The 2,500-nt window shown below is 49.6% G+C and overlaps 1 protein-coding gene across 1 annotated transcript in view; it reads right to left on the bottom strand.

The window, feature by feature from the left end:
- Nucleotides 1–303: 303 nt before the first annotated feature.
- LOC113806952 (nucleolar protein dao-5) overlaps nucleotides 304–2,500 on the bottom strand; it is a 10,788-nt gene continuing 8,591 nt past the window's right edge. The window contains exon 5 of the mRNA XM_070116689.1: nucleotides 304–2,500. This exon is cut by the window's right edge and continues 918 nt beyond it. Within this exon, the coding sequence (XP_069972790.1) occupies nucleotides 803–2,500 (1,698 nt within the window). The 3' untranslated portion in view covers nucleotides 304–802.

The following is a 2,500-nucleotide window of genomic DNA, read 5'->3' as shown; positions in this document are numbered from 1 at the left end:
TATTATCACCTATTTGACTTTACAGTGAAGCAATATGAGCTTTACAGTTACATGTAATACGTTTTTGGAATACGATATGAAGCATAACGTGGAAATCGACGGATGGATAAAATACAAGAACAATTATATAGTTAAAGATTACATGCTGGGAGAGAGGGGGGAGGGAGGAAGACGAGAAAAATGGGAAGAAGGGAGGGAGGGATAAAGGGAGATACTCGGGGGAAGAAGCAGGAAAGATAGAGAAGAAGAGAAGGGAGAGAAAGGGATTATATAAGTCGTTTCAGTGGGAAGAAAAAAACTATATGGTTCATCTATCTTTATTGAGAAAGCCGTAGCAATAAATAAATATAAATATGCGTAATAAATAATATAATTTGTTATCATTTTTTTAAAATCCTTATAAGCTACCTAAAGAATAACAAGCCTTGGAAGCGAATGTGTCTTGCCTGTTGTAACACGTATATCTAGTTTTCCGCAAATGTTTTATTTCTATTTTGGCAAATGTTTTCGTAATTCAGCACACGTGTTTCACTGTATTTACGTTTTCCGCACATTCAGTTAAATGAAATTGATGACTTTAATGAGATCGTGCTTCATCATCATCAAAATCATCAAATCTTGGAAGGGATCTCGAGCAGTGAAGATGGAAGAAGTATACGATGATGAATAGGAATAAGATGAATAAGAATGATCACTTAAAAATGGTTAAGAAAAGAAGATGAGGAAGAAGAAGAGAGAGAGAGAGAGAAGAAAGTATATAAATGTGAAATCAAGATATCTTACACAGACGTCAATCTATTGCTTACTGTGGGAACGGAAAAGGAACACTGGGGGCATTGTACACGTATCCTTCTTGAGACTCTTTGGACTCCTGTGGCTCTGGGGCCGTGTAGAGAGTCCCAGGAGCTTCCGTCGATTCCTGGACCGGGAAGTTTAAAGGAGTCTGCGGCGGCGTGTATTGATAGCCTCCTTCTCGGGATTCCTCAGAAGACTCGGGGGCCACGTAACGAGTTCTTGGCGTAGGCGATGGCGGGGTCTCCAGGGACTCTTCGGACGACTGGGGTTTCGGGGGGATGTATCTCGGCCTTGGACTCGTGACGCGGAGGACTTCCAGGGACTCCTCTGAGCTCTCGAGGGAGTCTGATTCGTCGGAGTCCGGGCGTGGGCGTCTTGGTCTGGCGGTGGTGAGGACGAAGGGCGTCTTGGGAGGCCTGTACACGTATCCTTCGCGGGACTCGTCGGATTCGTCTGAGTCAGGACGCCGAGTGACCGGTCGCGGGGTCGTGGTTGGCCTTGGGGTCGTGATTATCTCTCTTGACTCATCAGACTCATCGGATTCATCAGAGTCTGGGCGTGGGAGTCTTGGTCTAGCGGTGGGGAAGACTAATGGAGTCTTGGGAGGCCTGTAGACGTATCCTTCACGCGATTCGTCAGATTCATCGGAATCTGGGCGTCTAGTGACTGGTCGAAGAGTCTTGGGTGGCCTTCGAATTGGGAACTTTCTTGACTCAGCAGACTCATCGGATTCATCGGAATCTGGGCGCGGGAGTCTTGGTCTCGCGGTGGTGAAGACGAAAGGAGTCTTGGGAGGCCTGTAGACGTATCCTTCTCTGGACTCATCAGACTCGTCAGATTCATCGGAATCAACACGTCTAATCACTGGACGTGGAGTCGTGGTTGGCCTTGGGGTCGTGATTATCTCTCTTGACTCATCAGACTCATCGGATTCATCAGAGTCTGGGCGTGGGAGTCTTGGTCTAGCGGTGGGGAAGACTAATGGAGTCTTGGGAGGTCTGTAGACGTATCCTTCACGCGATTCGTCAGATTCATCGGAATCTGGGCGTCTAGTGACTGGTCGAAGAGTCTTGGGTGGCCTTCGAATTGGGAACTTTCTTGTCTCAGCAGACTCATCGGATTCATCGGAATCTGGGCGCGGGAGCCTTGGTCTCGCGGTTGTGGAGACGAAAGGAGTCTTCGGAGGCCTATAGACGTACCCTTCTCTGGACTCGTCAGACTCGTCAGATTCATCGGAATCAACACGTCGGATCACTGGACGCGGGGTCGTGGTTGGCCTTGGGGTCGTGATCTCCCGAGACTCATCAGACTCATCAGAGTCTGGGCGTGGGAGTCTTGGTCTTGCGGTGGGGAAGACTAATGGAGTCTTGGGAGGCCTGTAGACGTATCCTTCTCTGGACTCATCAGACTCGTCAGATTCGTCAGAGTCAGGACGCCTTGTCACGGGGCGTGGAGTCGTGGTTGGCCTTGGGGTCGTGATCTCCCGAGACTCGTCAGATTCGTCGGAGTCAGGCGGTGAATATCTTGCTCTTGGGGTTGTGGAAACGAAGGGCGTCTTGGGAGGCCTGTACACGTATCCTTCGCGCGATTCGTCGGATTCGTCGGAATCAGGGCGTCGGGTGACTGGTCGAGGAGTCGTGGGCGGCCTTCGAATCGGGAACTCCCTTGACTCATCGGACTCCTCTGAGCTCTCGAGGGAGTCTGA

The sequence above is a fragment of the Penaeus vannamei genome, chromosome 39 (genome assembly GCF_042767895.1).
Source record: "Penaeus vannamei isolate JL-2024 chromosome 39, ASM4276789v1, whole genome shotgun sequence".
Classification (NCBI taxonomy): Eukaryota; Metazoa; Arthropoda; class Malacostraca; order Decapoda; family Penaeidae; genus Penaeus; species Penaeus vannamei.
The sequence above is the reverse complement of the archived record's forward strand: the minus strand, read 5'-3'. Positions and strand labels throughout refer to the sequence as shown.